Here is a 19,569-nt window from a genome sequence, read left to right as displayed (position 1 = left end):
AAGAAAATCTCATTACAACGACTATTTCCCTCATCTGTGTGGTTCAGTGAGGAGGCAGATTGTATTTCAGTACTTCATTAATAAATGAGTATGTGAACAATAGCAAATAGATGGCTCCATTGTCTTGAAGCCAATGACTAAAGCTCTCAGAATGGCAGAAGGAACACAGTCCTTATGCCGCCTGTGCTCTCAAAATCGGATATAAATTTGTGTGGATTAACATCATCGCTGATTAAAATTGTGCTTGAGTTTGACAAATCATAGATTAAATTTAATCTATGATTTGTTTACAATTGGCCCCTCAAACAATGTATACAATTAGGCGACATTTAGTTGAAATATTCCAAAGAGAACAAGCTTTCGACTGTGAAAAATCGATGCATCTGCTGTGGGCTGGTTGAGGATAGAGGACGTCACTCTCAACCTTGAAAGCAATGAAATCTGGAAGGTGGAAATGATTTGGGCTGAGATGAAAAAAGAATGCACGTCCACTGAAAGAGGGGAGGAAGTGAGTCCTTGTTCTCCGTCAGAATACAAGCAAAATCACTAATAAGGGAAGCAGGAGCTGGATTACGGTGGGAAGAAAGCCTTAACAGATAACACCCATGGATTAGAGGAATCTGACAGCGCTGGAAAGAGGTTTCTTATTTTTTTTTTCTGCAAACTTATTTGAATCTGTTACTTTTTAATCATGGTTTAGAGCAACGGCTTTGAAGTGGGGGATTTAGAGGGAATTGAGACGGCGGTACCTGTTGGAAAAACTGTTGCCTTATTAAAAGCAGCCCCCTGGCCCCTCCAGTTTTTCTTTTAAAACTCATTTCACGAGCTTTAAAAGGCATTAAAGGGTCTTCTATCAGAAAGCTCCTTCTTTAATTTCACATCTGTACTTTAAAGGTTTGACAGGCCTCTGTGAAAGTGTCCTGTAGTTTCCATTTATTCAGTCTGACAAAGGATAAGTTTATTTCTGGCTTAACATTCATCAATCTCACTCATCGTCATCCGCTTATCCGGGGTTGGGTCGCGGGGGGAGCAGCTCAAGCAGGGGGCCCCAGACTTCCCTTTCCCGGGCCACATTGACCAGCTCTGACGGGGGGATCCCGAGGCGTTCCCAGGCCAGTGTTGAGATATAATCTCTCCACCTAGTCCTGGGTCTTCCCCGAGGTCTCCTCCCCACTGCACGTGCCTGAAAAACCTCCCAAGGGAGGCGCCCAGTGGGCATCCGGGCTTCTCACCCTATCCCTAAGGGAGACGCCAGCCACCCTTCTGAGAAAACTCATCTCGGCCGCTTGTACCCGCGATCGGGTCCTTTCGGTCATTCATCAATCACGATGGTGAATGTGAGAGAATGTAACAGTTGGACGCTGAGTTTAAACACTGTGACGGCTTAACTACAACAGGTACTGATTCACAAACCTGTGTCCTAAAATTCCCTTTATCATATTAACACAGACTGTTTGATTTAACTTGTCAACACATGCGTGCAAGACAATGAATCAATACAGACACTGACTAGATCCTCAACCTTTATCCTCTCTACTCATGATGCACTTTCTCTCTTTTTAACACATTAATTCCAGCTCAGAGTCACACACATATTATCTCTCCTTCTAATAAACGCATTGCAGTGTTCATTCCTTCCCACATACTACTGTATTGAGCTCACTGCTACTGTGCTAATGAGATACTTTTCATAATTAGCTTGAGATCTGTTACCCAATCAGACAGGCAGCGAGCGGCTAATTAATTAGAGCAGATTAGCCAGGGTCTATGTTTACTCATGTCTATTTACCTTGTGTTATAGCAGTGAATGATTATATGATATCGCCTGCTGTTTGGAGCAATTGGGAAGCTGTTGGATTCGCAGAAGAAAGCCAAGGTCAGAGATAATTGATTATTAGTAATGCCTTGAGAGGTGCAGTTTTGTGATGCAGTAAAATTTGAATTCAGAAACCTTGTTTGCTCAGACACCAGACAAGAGCAGGAGCAGGCTGATTCCTGCAGCCAGTAAGAGCACACACACACACAAAATGAAAACTAAGTGCTCCCTTATTCAGAGTTGGAGAAAAGGCAAACCACATACGACACATCCGAGACAACAGAGAGGGGGTTGACATGATTTATGCAGAATGAATGTATGTTTGTGTGTGAGTGTGAGTGGCAGACAGAGGTTTAGTGAACCTGTCTTACCTACCCGTGCTGAAGATTGAGCAGCCGATGCATACGCGGGTCACTGGTGAGACTTTAGCGTGGCGTTCAAACAAAAGCTGCAGGGCTTTGGGGTGCAGTGAAAGTGACAGATATACACAGGAATTGTATGTAATGACAGGAACAAACGTGTGGGTTTCTGTGTATGTGTTTTGCCGGCAACACAACAGAGGCAGTGACTGACAACCAACTTACCTGTGTCACATAGCGGTAGTCAGCAAAGCATTTGTCCATTATCCTTGCTCATACCATCACTTGAGAAGCCATCATACAGTGGTATTTGTCTTCTATAAAAGCCACTACAGCTTGATAACTTACATTGTTTTGACTTCACAGATCAGACATTTGGGTGATACCTGTTGTACATTAGGAGCAGTGATGCCGGTAAGGTTCAAATCCCAGCTCGGATACTCTAATCCGACCACTTTTTTCAGTAACGAGTAATCTAACGCGTTACTATTTCCAAACCAGTAATCAGATGAAAGTTACTTGTCCAAGTCACCTTGCGTTACTATTTCAGTATTTGTGGTTAATCCGCTGGGCACGTCCTGCAGCTTGGGGAGCAGTCGCCCCGTCACCCTCCTCACCACGCCGCCGGAGGCTCGGTGTGCAGCACTCCTGGACATTTTTTTGGGGGGGAGGTGCTCTTCTGCGGTGCGGGGTCTTTCCTTCTAGTATGCAGCGGGGCGGTGTCCGTCGGCGCTGCGGAAGGCGGGGACCGGTTGGAGGGGACCGGGTACGGCGGTCGGCGGCAGCGACTCTGGACGTGTGTCGGGCTCTTCTCGCGGATCACCTCAGCTACAGCGTTGTTCGCGGGGGGGGGGGGGCCTCCGGCGGTGTCTAATAAAGTTAGTGTTGGCCAAACCGGTTGTCATTTTTATGTTGAGGCGGTGGGGGTGTTGTCGGCAGCTGCTGATTGTAACTAATAAAGTAAATTGTAATCTAACTTAGTTACTTTTAAAATCAAGTAACTTGTAATCTAACTTAGTTACTTTTAAATTCAAGTAACTTGTAATGTAACTAAGTTACTTGTAAAGTAACTAAGTTACTGCGCTCATATATAGAAGAACACATTGCTTAAATGTGAAGATAATAGCACAGTCTTTTGGACAGTCTGTCGAGGGGCAGGGCATTCATGGTGTAACACCAAAAGTGATGGAAATAGTCGTGTTAAGAATAAATACAGAAGGCTCGGGAGGCAAGTTAAAACCCCCTTTAGCTTCTCTGCTCACCACACCAGTGACTGTCAGACTGTTTGAGCATTCAACAAGCACTTGCTACTTAGGGTTGAGGTAATTGTGCCGGTGGGTGGACGTCTCACACTGAACACTGGAATTTGAGCATTCAGAAACAGCACCATTAAACCTAATCTAGGCCTTTGCTTTCGTCCAGTAGTTCAGTAGCCACACTCTGTAAAATTACAGGTTTGTTTCTATATACTTAAGGCCACTACCTATCATCACACTGGGATTTTCCAGCAAAGCTATTGGAACACTAAGGGCAATTACTGCAGTATTGTTGTACAGTAGAGACATTTGGGTCTAGGATCAAAAGATTAATATGAGAATCGAATTGAGAATTTCGGCTTTTATTTCCCGGTATTTAAGCCTGGCCAATGCACTTGGCCTCGGGCTAACAGCTCCTTTAGCCCAAGGCCTTCATACTGGTACAGCCCTGGCACATTCCAAAGTGTGATAACCCCAACTTAAGCCTAAGGCTGACTGGCCCTGATCCAGAGCATCCTTAGTCTAGAGTGTGCAGGGCAATGCCCTGGAAGTGAACTAAACACAGGGCTAAGAGACACATGTGTTTCTTTTTGGTCTTTTCTTTCACGTTGGTTCAGACACCCCGTGGATGAGTGGTCTGCATCTTGTGGTTTGGGCTCTATGTAACCTAACTGCTTTTTCAAATGGTGGATTCGGATTCCTTCGCCCTTGCCCTGAGGACGGTCACTGCCGCTGTTTTTCTTCACAGCTCTCACAATGATCAACTTATCAGCAGCTGCCGTTGTTGTTGTGTTCGACCTGTTCAATGTCTGTTGCTCATCACAACAGTAGTTTCTTTCCTTTTCAGGAGATACCAAATTGTTGTAATGGCGCTGCCCAGTGTTTGTGAAATGGCTCTGATCAATGTTCTCTCTTTTCTCAGCTACCAAATGATTTGTTTTTCCTCACATTTAAAGCAGTCTGGTTGTCATGTTGTTTCATCCTTTTGAACAACAAATTCAGCCTTCCCAGGAGAAACAGGAGGCTAGACGACATTCGGTGCTAATGTCTTTAGGTACAGATCGGCTTGGCCTTACCAGTAGTTTTGGAGGGACCGGTACATGAAATGGAAAAACTCAGTGTTGATGACTTACTTCATGCAGGCACTTGTGAACTAATTCAATCATATGTCGTGAAAGAGTCGACACATATGCTTCTGACTAGATATGTTCAAACACGTGCAACTCACGAATAAAAATAGTAGTTGTACCAAGAATCTAAAGATGTGCACATAAATGTTATTTTCTAGCCTTTGGCTGTTTGTGTCATTTTTGTTTTTGTTTCTCAGAAGAAGGCAACTGCAGTTTGTCAGACAGAGTCATGCATTCATGCATAAAACAATAAGTATATCTAAACCTGTGCTTTTCACTCTTTCTGACAAGCTGTTTGTGTGATTTTGAAGTCGTGAGCTGTTGTAACGACACAGTGGTGTCTGATGTCTTAGCCAGCTGTCAGGCTCAGCGGTGCCACATCTCCTGTTGTTCCAGCCCAGTGAGTGTGGTGACGGTTGCACCCTGCGCAGCAGTCCGAGGCGATTACTCCACAAGCTTGGAGTGACGTAAAAGACGAGCACGGAAATAATGCAGCCTTATTGGTATTTTTCTGCTGAATTAAACTGGACTGTGAGCTGCTGTCAGGTAAACACAGATGGAAATTGTGTGTTTTCAAATCATGCATATTGACAAATATTCAGTTCTAAAATATTCTGCGGAAATGCATGTGCATAAAAAACCTTGCTCAAATGTGTAGAGTTGTATCTGCTGAAGCCGGTGGTTATTTTATGAGCTGATAAATGGGGATCTGTGTATTTACTGTTCTTGCCTTCACCCATTGAGCAGCTCGAACCCAGTGAGTCAGACATCACTTATAATTAAAACCTGGCTGGCCTAATAAATTATGCCAATGCAATGTTATCTTCGATGCAGAATAAAAAGTAGGAATATAGGTTTTCTCATCATCATACACCTGAAGTGCTTCTTTACACACACACACACACACACACACACACACACACACACACACACACTTAAATCTTAGACAGGCAGATGTCACTGTGCCTGTTTCTTCGACAGACATCACTCTGGCTATCATGACACTAAATTGCGTACATGATGCACAAAAGGGTGTGTGAGTTTGTGGGAAGTGGAGATTAGAGGAAACACGAGAGTGGCAATGACACCGGATAGATACAGCAGGAAAAGACGACTGAGTCAGCAGGACCGAGAGTTGATGTTAATGCTGTTGTTCATTATAACATTTGTGAAAAAAAACTCTTGCAGCTACCTCACCCAGAAGAAGCAAGAAAGTGCATGTTTTTTGGCTGCTGTGTGTGTTTGTGCAAGTATTCTTGTTGTGTGGCTGTCAGTCTATTGAAGGCCAGAGGACATATGCTGGTCAGCCAGCTACCCTCCTTACTGTCTCATCATTTTCTCTGTTTCTCCCTGTAGGGTGGCCATTATAGTGAGTCCCCTCAGGCCATGCCACAGCACACACAACACACACATACACACACACTCTCACTCAAACACACTATAGCAAACAATGAAAAATATTCTAGCAAGCATACACACATGCACGCTTGCACGCACAGACGCACAAACACTCTTCCTCTCCATCCATCCATCGATCCAGCCCAGCTCGAGGGCCTCGGTGAGTGGGCTCCAGCCCTGTGCTCCAGCCCCATGCTAGGGCCTTGGCCACATTAGCAGCCTAGCGGGAGATTGGCTGCTTGTGCTCGCCAACAGCCTCCAGCTAACGTCCTCCCACAAGAGCTGGCACCCTTTAGAAGAGCTGGAATGGTCACAAAGTGGGAAGAATCTAATCCGGTTTGACTCCTCTGCAGTGTCCTCAGCCACCATGGGCCTTATTTGTGCCACTTTCCACTCCAAATAAATGTGAAATATGAGTCCTGTGTGTCATTTGTGCTTCGTGGGAATTATTGGATTAAATGGTTGCAGCGCAGACCAGCAACACTGTAAAAGAAAAAGCTGTGATGCAGCTGTTAGGTTACATGAAGCCAGTATAAGCTCCTTCACCGTGATATCACACCACATCACATAAATGGTTTAAATCCTTCGTGTAAGTACATCCTGCAGCTATGCTTACCTGAGCGGATTAACACCTTCATAATTGTGAGCTGCCTTCACTTGGTCTAAGTTATTCTGCCTTTACCTCTGGTGCTACGTCCATGCTCTGGCTCACCACCATTAGTTTTCAAATGTACTATACCTGCATAGGGGATGGGAGCGTCTTTGTCCAGGGCCACCAGAGGAGGATCCAGCAGAACGATGTCAGTGTTCTCAGTGATCACTCCGTGGTACGATGTCTCAATCCACGGCTTGTGTTTATTCACTGTGGAGAGAGAACGCAGAGTGTGAGATGTCAGTGAAACACTTCAGCTACAACAGAAGTGTCAGTCGGGACACGCTGCAGATCCACATCTTCGATTGCAGTTCACCTTAACAAGCCGTCCACCGGTAAACAATTCAACTTTGAAGCGAGCACACAGACAGCTACAGTGTACAGCACCAACACTGCATGGACATTTTAATCTGTTCTTGGCAAAGCTCATCCAGCCTTGGTTTCTTCAACACATTGGTAAAATGCTAATCTCCCCTGCAACCTCTTTCTTTCTTTCTGTTTTTTGCTTTCAAATGTTCCCTGCAGGTTTCAAAGCACATCGCCATGCTTGATCAATGACCACTACTGTGCTGCCAGCGGAAAACTGTATCCAAGGCCGAGTCAAAACAAAGTTCATGAGCCGAGGGCCAGATTAAGAGCTCTAATTGATTATCGGCCCCCTGGGCTGTGTGCGAAACCATGCCGACCCAACTTGCCATTTCTTTCCCATGTCACAGAGAAAAAGAAGAAGGGGAAGAACTCAGGGCTTTTTTTTCATCATAGAAAAACATATCATTTTGTCTGCTTTTTAAAGTTCATGTTGATTGACAATTACATAATGCAAGGCTGTAATTCAGGCTCCCCTGAGAACCAGTGCTTAAATAAATCTAGAATTCCAGCACTGCGATTGTATGCCTCATCCAATCAGGGCAGTTTCTGTGTACATACGTAATCACTTTATCTAAAAACCTGAGTCCAAGTGAGAACAGTCCTGAGATACCACATTCAAGACCGCAAAAAAAACGTTCCTTAGGCCACTGCGACCTTACCTCTGATCCCCAAACAACAAAATCTCAGTCAGTCAGTTCATCTTTGAGTTCAAGTGAATATTTCTACCAAATTTGAAGACATTCCATTATGCTGGGTTGTCAAGAAAAACATAAACATGCCTCAAGAGGCCACAGTGACCTTGACCTTTGTCTACCAAAATGAAAGCCCAGTTCAAGTGAATGTTTTTCCGAATGTGAGTGAATTCCCTCTTAAGATATTGCATTCACAATCTTGAAAATGTCCTTAATGAGGTCACCTTGCCCTTTGACCTTTGACCAGCAAAATCTATCAAACTTGAGTCCAAGTTTATATTAATACCAAATTTGAAGAAATTCCCCCAAGGCATGCTGTAAATATTTTGTTCAAGGCCTGCGCAAAGGCACTAAAAGCACAATACACATTTAAAGGGGAAGGAAGCACATGAGCAACAATTACTCTCCATTCAACGAAAGGCAGGGAAAAAAGGAGAACTCTTTCTATGTGCTAATCGAGCATCCTTTGTTGCAAACTACTTCGATTATTCACTGAATGCCAGTTAGAGGCTCTTGGCCTTGTTGAAGATATGTTTTTTTTCCCAAACAACCCAAACAGAGAAAAACAAGCATTTACATTTAATTCGATTTTCATTATTTCCATACAACCTGATGGACTGTTTTCACTCAAATCTGATTAGGTAGTACAACATGACTTCTAAAGAGTGAGTAACAAGTGATTAACATCAGCTGTACATGTTGCGGATAGGGAGTAGGTGCAGTTGCCAGGGGTTACATGAAAAGATCATTCATAGAAATTAGTGTATATTGATATGCTTGTGTTTAAAGGCAAAACTGCACCAACTGCTTTCAAATATAGCACCAACTAAATTAAATTAATATTGTAGTGCTCAAATAAATTTACTGTCATAATATCTTCTGTCGGCAATATATCTTCAAGACTGACTCTCCTGCCAGCCCCCTCATGAAATGAATGTACAATGGCATTTCTAACACATGACAAATGCAAAATCTAAATGAAAAAAATAAAAAAATAAATCAAATTTCAGGATAAAAAGAAGATGCACTTGAAGAAGCGCTGATGCCAGTGTTTACGTGCCGTGATCACAAACAGTGTGATTTCTACATTGGAATTCATACGTATGTCATGTCTCCTTCATGCCTTACCCAGACACTACCCCGCACCTGAATGTCACAGACTTTTTCCTGTTTTTTGTGGATGCGTCCAACCTGGACAATCTCCTGCTGCATCCATCACATGTGACAGGCAAACTCCAGATATTTTCTGGAGTTCATCTCTAAAAGCAGCTCAAGTTAGCAGCTAATTATAGGTAAAATAGTCATATAAAACTAAAGTTACACTAAAGTCAGTGTTGTTTGTCATTCTTTTTTGGAAATGCCAACTGTCAACAACAGGATATTTAATTGATAAATGCATCATATATAGTCTGAAGGTTGAGTAACTGCCATTTTTAGTTTAAAGAAAAATGTAGTGGATATCAAACTGACAAACTACACATCCACTTAAAATTCAACGGAAAGAAACATATTTAGAACATGTCCCATGGTTTTCGAGAAAAAGGAAAACAAACGATTACTCTGTGCAGTTCATATAACAACAGCAACCTACAGGAAATGTATGGGAACGCTTAAAGATATTGTGAAACAGATCGTGGACCAAACTTGATTGTTTAGTAATTATGTTTTTGAGGACTCTGGCTTGCATCAAGAAGTGAATGAGACCTGGGGGAAACACGCTGCACTCCAGAGATGCATATTGATGAGTGTCAGCCCAGAAAGCATGGCTAACGGCCCTGATACAGTCAGGGGAGATCATTTACAGGGGAAGAGAGATAGGAGCCCATTAGTCTATTAGGACGTGATAAATATGCATGAGTTTGCTGCAACAGTGAGGGGTAGAATGATGCTGGATCTCAACTTTAAATGCCAAAGCATGTCATTTTGAGAATGAATGGCTTGCTGATGTTGCTGTACAGGAATTTCAAGGGGTAAACATGATGTGCGTGCGTCATCCCTGCCAAAGAGAGATAAACCTGTCGAAAATGGACCTGCTGGGCGTATTTCATCGAGGATGTTGTGATGCAGACATGCAACAATTAGCCCACTGGTGCTTAATTCAGACTTGGCTGGGAAACCATCGACTCTGTCAGTAGGAAACTGGAAGTGTGCTATCATAAAGAACAAAAATCAAAAGCAGAAAAAACTGAAGTAGAGGGAAAAAGCTAATCTGGTGCACTTACTTTGGACATGTACACAATCCCAATAAATGTGTAATAACACGACCCAAGCTCAGTGCTTGACAGCTAATGAGGAAACTGGAGAATTGGAGGCACTTGTCCTCCGCTACATATTCAGTCTTGTTGCAGCTTAGGCGCCCTCTTGACCTCTAAATCCTCGACGCCTTATTGCTGCTCACCATCACTACTTAGCAGTGTCAGGCTGTTTTAAATGCTCTGCTCTCAGCATGAACTAAAACCCTTCCACTGTCCGAGGGCAACATGATCCTGCTGCAGTGCCTCGTTACAGCACAAAAACAAAATGAATCTTTCTCGCGTCATGAGAAACACAACATAAAACATATGGCGGACAACCGAACATCACAATTTATTCTGATTGTCCGGTGACCTTTATGATACCACAAGTGAATACGATGGAGTGCATGTTTCCGTTAGCCGGCGTGGGCAAGCTACGGTGATAATGACATCGCAAACCATTGCTGGTCTCCCTGCCTGTGTGTATGTGTGTATGTGTGTGGGATGGAATGTTTTTTTCGCCAGGAGTGATGAGGACATTAAAAGAGCATCCACCTTCAGTAATCGCTGCATTATCTCGATGGAGTGCCACCTACATGTCAGAGACAACTGGCCCCCCCCACCCAAACCCACAGCCGCGGCTCATGCAATCACAGGTAGGAAATACATTGCTGATGGCGAGTTAATGGCATGGGGCCTGTGTACTGACAGCTAGAGACATGCTCCTGCAGAGTCATTATCACCAAATGGATGGATATGTGCCACTCTTCTTGCAAATAATGTGGCCTATCATAGGATGAAGATGTGTGAAGAGGAGGGCGGTTGTAAGGATATGAGCCGGACCATCAGTGCCAGAGATTTCAAGGGGAAAACTGCACGGCCACTTCAACTAAACACATCTAATGTAATAGTCGATATGAGGGAAACATGGCATCACACACACACACACACACACACACACTAAAATGTGTCTACATCATTTCACCGTGTCTACGTCAAAGAGAAAAACTTCTCAGAGTTGCTCTCTGTGCTAAAAGTCTTCACGTCTCTCTGGTAGCAACACACACCAATGAGAAGATTTGTCCTTTTGACATTTTGATTGAACCGTGCAGTGCTCATCTACGACTCAGCCTCCAGGCCCTGCACAGCCGCTAATAGGATGTGTGCTTAAAGTCAGCAGACACATGCACACACACGCACGCACGGACAGAGTAAAGGCCTGCACTTCACTCCATGCGACCCCAATTTTTAAAGGCAAACACCTTCATTGGCTACTAACAGCCCTCAGTAAATGGCATGAGATAACCCCTGTTTGTGAATGAAGGGAGGTCGACTCACCGGCATCTTATGAGAACATGACGGGCTCGGACAAAGGGACTTTTGATATCTTCAGGACAGAGCTGAAAAACAACACACTATTTCCCCTGCTATGTGTTTAACAAGCAGAGGAAATCTCCTGCAAGGCGATTGTAGTGTTTTCTTATTTGGTCCTGAGCTAGGATTTAAATGCCATGACCTTTAGCGATGTGTGGCACTGGGGAAAAGCAGCTTGATGAATTTTGTTAACTTGCATAAAGGCAGACGAGACAAAATTATTTGACTTCAAATCAGTAATCGTATTCTACCCTCTAACTTTACATTTCTGTGACTCCAACTTTTACCAACATCAGCTACTCTATATTCTCTGCTCTAGCAACTGAATTAATAAAACCTATTACACAAACGTTTCAATAATGATCACTTCATTGAAATTGTGTCTCTTCACAAATGAGGCCACTGAACCATTTTTGTTCTTCAAATCAATTTAATTACAGGGTTTGAGGGATGCAGTTATCACCTCTGTCCAGGCTAATATAATCAGCGTGTGTGACAGCAGAAAGGTGAGCGCTGGCACTCAACTGCCCTTTGCCGCTCGCTGCAGGTCAGCACGACTATCGGCCGACGCCGTTTCACTCTCAATTAAACCAAGAGTCGTGGATTTAACTTGAGGCTCCGAGCATGGCAGAGGCGCTGTATTGGCTGATTAATCCCTGACAGGCCGACGGTGGGCCAGCATAACAGCGCTGACCGGGGCCACCTCTTAACGGTTGGGGGCTGCAATCTGAACAGGTCCCAGGGGAACAAAGCTGCCGTGCCTGACTCGCAGACTCTTACTAATAGGGAATAGCAATGTGAGTTGGAACTTCAGGATTAAACAAATATTTCACTTTTTGCATATTCTCAGTGTTCATCATGCATCGTTCTTTTAAGAAAACTTCAATGTGGCACGACACACTAATGGCCCATGTTCTGTGTTATTTGAACAGACCTATGTCGACATACACGGTTTAACACCATCTGTTCATTGGACAATGGGGAACTTTGTGTTAATGGGACCAATTGTTTTCAATGTATGCTTCACTTGATATCTGATATTGTTCCTAAATAACACTAATTAAACTCTGATTGATAAGGTCAACAAAAGGGGCCGTGATGAATACATCAGCATAATGAAAAGTAAACGTAGCAGAGACAGTCCGCCATCACCAGGCAATTACAAGCAGCGAGCTCATGCCAGTTCGGAGAGGCTCAGGGATGTCCATCAACGAGTCACTGCAAATTATTGACAAACATCCCTCTGCCAGCACTGAGCTGCGTGTCTCAGCTCCCTTTTTTTCTCTTTCCACTCACCACTTCATCGTTGCAGTGATCCGTGTCTTCTCTGAACCTTGGAGATCTTTGACAACTTTAATCTTCCTCACACCCGGTGCACTGGCTTCACGCTTCACAGAGTAAACTGATGGCAGCCATGTGCCAGGAGAGGACTTCATCAAATATGAAAGCCTCTAAGTAGATACACATGGGTCCTCGAGTTGCTAACACTGATTTGGGTTTTAGATCAGATAGATTGGATCGGATAGATTGGAACAACACATGAAGCTAATAATACTGACACTACATATGCACTTGTGATTCACTTGTACTTCCAAGTACTGCTGCATCATCGAGCATGGGCTTTGTTCTCTGCTATTCACTTGACACCTAAAGTATTAACTTGTTCTCCTTTCCCCACGTTTTACATTACATGACCAGATATAACAAAGAAGTCGGGATTTTCTCTCAATCAGATCAATTGAGGGAAATTTAAGAGAACAGATTCAGATTTTTGATTCAAGTAGAGGCAGAGTAACAGCAAAGACAGATTGCAATACACTGGAAAAAGCTTATAGTTATCATGTTTGACGCGGGCCAAATTACTAAGTTGTTGATTACTATATTGATAACTAAATTGCTTAGTTTCTGTATGATTATCCTGGAACTTGAGGGAAAGGTGTCAATGTTTTTAAGATAAGGACGATACCACATTGTGAATCCGCATATATACACAAAGGCACACAGACGCCGCACACTTTTCTCTCTCAGCTGAAGTGTTTGACTCAACACAGTTTAAACATTGTTTTGTGTCATTGGACACGTGTGTAAACTCAAACTGGGTTAACTCTTTTAACTGTGTATGAAAAAGCCCCAAAGTTCCGTAAATTACTTGATCAACATAACCAAATAATTTTGACCGCATTTGTATAGGAATGATTCTGTCCCTACCTTTTTGATGTATATGATCACTGTACCCACTGTAAAAAACTGAATGAAAACATGGCGCATCAAGTCAATAGCTTTACTCACTACAGCAGAATCTTAGAAGCAGATTAGGAGTCACGCCGTCACACCAGTGTTTAAAAAAGAAGAAAAGAGAAGCTCAAACTGCAGCAGATGCCGAACACAAGTGAGTTCATTACTCAGTCAGCGCATACAGCCGAGAAAACGGTGTTCCTGCCAAAACACCTGGGTCACACTGGAGCCGCCCCCCCACAGTCCCTCTCAGACACCGACACCCTGACCTCTGCTGTGTTCGATACAGAGCTCCGTCTGCTCCTCTCTCATCTCAGAACAATGTCTGGACTGGAGACGCAATGGAAATCTTACATCTCAGTTTCATGCCATTAAGAAAAACACACACACACACACACACGCCTCACGTCTTCATCTTGGATACAATTGAAAATCTTGTCCTGGCCTGGAAAGACCTCACCTGCGGCTCCCTGTTGGACATTTCATTTGGATTTGGTTTGGGGAGACTATGAGCTGTTCGGAGGCCTGGACAAGGTGAGATGATGCAGGATCACATTGTGCTTTTTGAAATTTGAATAGACTCACCATGCATAAGTGTGTGTAAGTCTGTCGACATGTCAAAACTAAAATATAAGCCTGTTATGTGAGCATGATGTATATGTGGCCTATGGCAGGTTGTGTATGCTGGCTTTGAATCAAGGGTGTCTTGCCTGGTGTGTGTGTGTGTGTGTGTGTGTGCATGTTTGTGTGTGTGTGTGCCCCACAGAGTCTCAGACCAACAAAACCAAAAGCAGTGATTGCAGACACCACCGGTAATGAAAACACACAAACAGCAAAGCTTGAAGGTTTGCAGATGAGCAGCAAAAACTCATAAATAACTCATGGTCTTGCCAAGAAGTCCTCCAACCTGAATGACCATATTGGTTGTGTGTCCGCAGGAGTGTCTCCTGTGTGTACTGCACCTTCACCATCATGGTTACAATAGCACACGAGCTTAGATGTAGACAGAAAATAGACAAACCAGTGGCAGCCTAATCATTTGTCTGACATTCGTGTACAACTCCTGATACATTAAGGTGCACATTGAAATAATAATTTTAGCTTCATAGCTTTGGGCAAATCTTAACAAATTGCCATATCTATTGTTAGTATTGTTCGTAAGTGATTAGTTTATAAAAAAAGAAATATGACATGACGGGGTATAATCTTTTTTCAGCTCAGGCCATTGTCCCCCTGGTCCTGGACCCTGGATTTGCCCCTGGGACAAACAGACTTTGTCATTCCTTAAACTGCCTCACCAGACTTGATCCTTCGCCACTGTCATCATGACTGCTGCCACTAGAGGTCACCTACCAATAAAATGTAACGGGGTTGTAATAAACTGCAGGACAGACAAACTGAGGACGTGTCTTTAAAGGGAGGACAGTCTCAGTTCTTCACTCCACACAGAGAGGAGGCGAGGGCTGCCACACACATCAACGTCCAGCTTTGTTTGCACCTCACTGAACATCGGCATTTGTTTTTGTATTGTTTTGCCATTTCTCTCCTTTCTACCTCTCGACGTTGTCCCTGCAGCGAAACGATAAAGCCCACACAAAGGTCAGGCTTTATCATGAGTTCGTTTTCCATCCACCTCGGCTGAAGTGCACCCCTCCCCCCATCTGCGGAGTGAGAATACAAGAGCGGAGATGAGCCGGAGAAAGAGAGGAGAGTTGGGGGGTGGGGAGACAAGCGCTGTACAAATTGCCTGAGTTTTGTGCGGCGGTGCAGTGCGACTCTGTGTGTTGCCTCTTTTGCATATGGGGGACTTATTAACCTGCAGAGATGGGGGGTGGGGATAATGGCTGACTGCACAGTCACTGTTCGCCCCGACGCCCACTGGCCTATGTAACAGCGAGATAAACAGAGAGGGAGACGAGATGCAAGAGTGTTATGTATTGTGTTTCTCACACACACACACACACACACACACAGAGAGAAACTAAATGCATCCATCCAAATGACCAGAAGTGGATGTATAGGATCTGAAAATGCTTTTGGTGCCATTACCGTCATGACCCCTCTTCATCAAATGGCTCACAGATGTTCCCTCAGTGTGTCGTTTCAGTGTCATTAGCCTGCCGCATTCTGTATGTGCAATTTCAGATGCGGCATTTACAGTTTCCTGCTATTTCACGCACTCGCGCGCTGGGAGCACATCGAGAGATACACCTACACAGCAAAGTACCGACAGAGTTTGAACAGCTCTGATAAAACATTGGACAGAACAGGAGATGATGGAAACTGGCTTGTTTTCCTTTTGCGTACTATTCTACGGAATGAGGGCAATTAGTTGTGACGGCTATCGTGGCATTTCCTGTGTGAGGTGCCGTATCAATCTAATTTCATTAATCTCATGTTCCATTTAGCAGCTTTCCTTCCAACCTAGTTCCATTGTAACGCTGTCAGGGCTATTTGATACATCAATTTGTCAGCATTGTCGAACTTCATCCACATCTGTTGATGTTTTTTTTGTTTGTTATAGGTTCTGGATAAAACTCTGGCACAGGAGAATAATGTCACCATTGTTAATCCTGCGGGCCTCAGCTTTGTAATGAGGACTGTGGCGTTTTCTCTCCAGATAAACAGCCGGCAAAGATACTGTCTCCAGAAGTATTTGAAGAGCAACTTCATCCAGCCTAATACGACTGCTTGCACAAAGGTCCCACGTTGGGATATTGAATCTTTTTCCATTTACAGTATTTTACAATCGACAGTGAGTTCCAACATGTGGTGTGGCGTTGTTCTTTAAATACCAGGATAAAGTGAGATGTCTTTTTTGTGTGAATAAGTTGCCTGTCTGATCCACCTGCATCCTGTTGTGATTGTATCAGCTGCTATGATTCGAGAGGCCTGTGACATTAACCAAGGGCAGACTAACTGGAGGGTATGTCAGAGATTACACTGATGCCCTTGTTCTATTTATTTGGAGGCAGTGAAGGTAACACTGTGTGATAGCATTATGCAAATTATTTGAACGTTTGTTCTTATGTTTTCTCAGATGGTAATATGACCTTAAACCTCTTTTGCAGAAATGGAATCGGATGTGCAGGCACCCTTATCTTGGCCATAAGCTTAAAATGATGTTGTATATTTTATTTGTGTCTTTGATTTTAGATTTTTCAATTGTACAATTTGCTGTCTTGGATTTTAAATAACATTATAGAATGGATTGTATTTGTCCTCCTTGTAAAGCACCGAACTGCTGGTTTGACAGGTGCTATACAAATCAAGTTATAATATATATATAGTGTGCACTGTGGGGGTGTGCTGGAGAACAAGGAGTCAGTGGACCAGACGGCCTCTCAGGTCTTTTCAATCCCTGCAGAATTTAGTTTTGGCCGGTGTAAGCGGCGTCTTAGGCCAGCCGCGAAACAGGGAGTAGTAAACACATGGAGCAAATAAAGGTATCTTTGGTGTAATCCTTTTAGAGTGGGGTCTTACAGAGCGCGCAAAGGTGCCCTATGCACAGTAATCTGGTTAGAGAAATGTGCCAGTGTGTGCGTGTGATGTCAGGGAGCACTGCTATGTAGATTACACACTTAACACAAAACAGCCTGACCTTGGGAACAATTTGTCCTTGTGTCTGCTTTTCTATAGATTTAACTAGATTGATACGTTCCTTTTTCCTTTTTTCTATTGATCTTTATATTTTTTTTGTAACTTCCAGTCTCTTCTACATCCTCTTTCATCATTCAAATACATCCAATCAAAAGCTCTTTTTTTTATCTGGTCAGTCGGCCTTTTCATCTTTCATCAGGAACACATGCACTTTTTCTCCCACACACACAAACACACATGCACATAAACCGTTAGTTCTCCTGCACTTAGTCCCCAGCGCGTGTTCGTGATTCATCCTGGCAGTCCATTCAATTTTGCCTTTCTCTATCTTTCTCATATCACTCTGAAAATCTGAGGCAAGTGGGCAAGGAGATGTGATGAGAGGAAGAAGGTATCCCTACTGGGGCTCTCTCTGGCCCCATGTTGCAGGCACATACAATACACGCATGCGCTCACACACACACCCACACACAAACACACACTGCTTATCATCCTGCAGGGATGGGAGAAAAAGAGAGGCAGCCGGCAGACTAACCCTTGTAATTTTTCCTCCGTCTGCACTGCCACTTCTCTCCCAAAACAAAAAGAGAATTCACAAGAGAGCCGTGGATGAAGAGGAGTGGGGGGTGAGGGGGTTACAGGGGGAAATAAGTTCCAATATAATGATGGTGGGATTGGTGGACTGCACCAGATGTGCTACTTTTAACAGTGGTGATGTCCGTGCATAAACGCAAGAGAGCATCTTTGGGAAAGACAGGTCTCATGTTGAGTGAAGAGAACAAGGAAACAAACAAGTTTGACGTGTCCCTTATGATTATTGAATAAGATGGACATTTTGTCATTGTCTGAGTGTGACAATTTGCAGCTGTCCACTGTTTTTGAGGTTGGTTGGTGAAAAGCAATACAGTCGATAATTGTCTGCTTTGACTGAAACCACTCAAATATCTGGACAATCAGAAATAGAGTGATGGACGCAAACTATTTGACTCATTTGCAAGATATATTAATAGAAAATGTGTTAGATATGATGAAGAAGACAGTTTACTGATTTTGGGAGGTGAATTAAAACAGTTGTGCTAATGGTGAAAGTGCTAAATATTTAAACCAACAGAGGTGTGGTTAAAAATAAACAAGGGAATAGTGTATATTTGCAGTTATAAGCAGCCATGGAAATATTTTAAGTTTGCCAACTAAACTTTTTTCAAAAATGTCATGTAATTTTAGCAAAATTTGATCACACTCTTATTTTTTCAAGTTAAGTTTGTTGTTAAATTTGTATTTAATAAAAAAAAAAACTAAAATTGGTTAGAATGAGCTGTTCGCTCCGATGTTAAAGCTCCAGGGCTAGTCTTCCTCAAGCAGTTCTACAATATACTGTCACTTTTAATGGTTTGTGTGAGTCTATGGCACAGAGTGAAGTTAGAAATGTTCTGTTCATCCTTCCTGGATTATCTGTATTGAATATGTTACAGTCAACATTGTGGTTCCCAGGCCCACTGGTGGAAGACATTGACAGAAAAGTGTGAGTTAACATGACCTCCCAAATCAGACAGCCGCCTCTAGGAGCTAGTCAAGAAGGAATGACCCAGCTGTGAGAAGTAGTGGGCCAAGTTGAGGTTAATTACAACAATTACAATTGAGTGCACACATCATCAGAAAAAAGAAAAAAAAACAGACACAGACAACAAATGAAAAACATGTCTCAAGTCAAAGATACAGACAAACAGACACCAGGCGTCAGAGTTATTGGGGTTTTTTTTTTTGTTGGGGGGGGGTTGGAGCTGCAGTGCCTGACCATGGAGCCCTGACTGTGAACTGTGTGAGCATAATGGCCCGGAAGGCAGCCATGTACATGAAACGGAATGTTTCATGTAAATGCCACCCCCCCCCCCCCCCCGACATCACACACACATTAACACTGATGCAGCAGCCAATCGAGCTTGGCGGTTGGATATGCTCTGGACATGTCTGACATACTAACACCTACTTTCCTGTCTGAAGGAGATTGGGGCAGGAGGAGAGATTTCACCTCCCAGAAGACTGATCAAGGAGGTGCACGTGCTCTTCGTGCTGTCAGCGCGCATGTTGTGGGGCTGTGGCCTTAACAGTGGTGGAGGAGGCTTCATGGACATCATACAGTTAAAACATAGTAACAGACGCTCACACTTCGCGCTGCGGAGGACGCGCATATTAACCAAAAAAACAAAATATTTACCAAAACTTCTAACCAACGCTTTTACCTCCCACTTACCATCGCTCCTCATTTTATGGTCTAAGTCTGCACCCTGAGTCCAATCTATTGTACTTGGCACTTGCACAAGTGACAAAGCAATCAGGCATCCCAAAAAACAATGTTTTTGTGCATTACAATATCCTCTTAACCTATTTTCAACCTAGCCAATGTTATAAGTGGCTCTTTAGTCAATTTCAATTATACTGAAGAGAATGAGGGCA

At 43.4% G+C, this 19,569-nt stretch overlaps 1 protein-coding gene across 1 annotated transcript in view; it reads right to left on the bottom strand.

Annotated features, from left to right (window-relative positions):
• LOC133952426 (calsyntenin-2-like) overlaps nt 1-19,569 on the bottom strand; it is a 238,150-nt gene that overhangs the window by 145,655 nt on the left and 72,926 nt on the right. The window contains exon 2 of the mRNA XM_062386854.1: nt 6,699-6,821. Coding sequence (XP_062242838.1) covers nt 6,699-6,821 — 123 coding nt within the window. The remainder of the gene's footprint in view (nt 1-6,698; nt 6,822-19,569) is intronic.

The sequence above is a fragment of the Platichthys flesus genome, chromosome 4 (genome assembly GCF_949316205.1).
Source record: "Platichthys flesus chromosome 4, fPlaFle2.1, whole genome shotgun sequence".
Lineage (NCBI taxonomy): Eukaryota > Metazoa > Chordata > Actinopteri > Pleuronectiformes > Pleuronectidae > Platichthys > Platichthys flesus.
This window is presented reverse-complemented; position numbering and strand designations above follow the sequence as displayed.